At 68.5% G+C, this 1,174-nt stretch overlaps 1 protein-coding gene across 1 annotated transcript in view; it reads right to left on the bottom strand.

The window, feature by feature from the left end:
• The window catches only part of LOC109366383, a 5,764-nt gene extending 4,599 nt beyond the window's left edge, over nt 1-1,165 (bottom strand). The window contains exons 1-2 of the mRNA XM_031552275.1: nt 811-1,165; nt 7-448 (exon numbers count right to left, since the gene is read on the bottom strand). Coding sequence (XP_031408135.1) covers nt 7-448; nt 811-1,061 — 693 coding nt within the window. The 5' untranslated portion in view covers nt 1,062-1,165. The remainder of the gene's footprint in view (nt 1-6; nt 449-810) is intronic.
• Between the last annotated feature and the right edge of the window lie 9 nt (nt 1,166-1,174).

The following is a 1,174-nucleotide window of genomic DNA, read 5'->3' on the forward strand; positions in this document are numbered from 1 at the left end:
TCCCGCCGGCAGGTGCCGATGCCGGGGCCGGCCGCGGGGCCGTCCTCCCGCCCTCCTGCAGCACGGTCGTCCCGCCGGTCCGGCCGGCGGCGGATGGCGGATGGCGGGGCCGTACGGGGCTGCGGCGACGCCGATGAGGCGCCGCACGAAGGGCGCCGCGTGGCCGTTGGCGATCAGCTGCAGCTCCTGTACCAAGGCCGCCCGCTCGAGCCCGTGCTCGCAAAGGAGCTTCGCGGTGGCCCGCGGCCCCGCCTGCACCTCCCACCAGTCGTCGCCGGCCGTTGCCCGGATCTCCTCCTGCGGCCAGAGGAGCGGGGGCGCGAGGCCTGGCGGATGTCGAGCGAAATACGCGGCCCGGAGCTCGGCCGGGAAGCTGTGCTCGGGTGGAACGAGCACCGGCTCTGCAGGCCCTGCTCGTCCTGCATCCGTCGTCCCAGTGTCCCGTGGGCTGCGGGATGGAACACTCGAGATAATCGTCATCCGCCCTCGCGGAGTAGCGGATGCTGATTATTTTCTGCTGCTAGTCCACCGCTGGATGCAGTGCAAGCAAAACTGGTGGCAGCATGGCGTGGTGTCTGCCACGCTGTCCCAGTTCTCCAGGCACATGGGGCAGCGGGTGCCTCAAGCGCTTCCACGCTTCCACCAGTTGCAGAGGGCATGGGGGAGCGGGAGGTGACACTGATGCTGTGGCAGCAGGTGTCGCATTGGAGTAGGACAGGAGACCCACGGGCACAGACCGACCTGGGGAGGGTTCCTCAGGAAGCACCCCATCCCCCAGCTGCCAGCGTGAGGCGTTGCCAGGCTGCCTACCTGCACTGCTGCACGCGACTCTGCGCAACGTCCGTCTGCCTGCTGCCACAGGGTCGGGGTACAGCACAAGTGGCTCTGAGACGGCCGCTGAGAACTGCGCTGGCAGCACCCAGAGCACGTTCCAGCTCCAAACTCGCCCTGTCCGCACTCCAGTCCTCGCACACGCGCTCGGTCGGAGGCCAGGCGTGAACTGATCGGCTGGGCTGCCGCACCCGCGTTAAAGCAGGGTGGGCTGAGCAGTCACGGTGCATCGCACAGAGATGTCACAAGGCACCGCTCGGCCGCGTCGCCAGCCCTCACCTTCACTCTGGGTCATCACCACCCGTCCCGCAGTGATGTCGCCATCCGTGCCTTGGTCATCACC

Source organism: Meleagris gallopavo, chromosome 2 (genome assembly GCF_000146605.3).
Source record: "Meleagris gallopavo isolate NT-WF06-2002-E0010 breed Aviagen turkey brand Nicholas breeding stock chromosome 2, Turkey_5.1, whole genome shotgun sequence".
Lineage (NCBI taxonomy): Eukaryota > Metazoa > Chordata > Aves > Galliformes > Phasianidae > Meleagris > Meleagris gallopavo.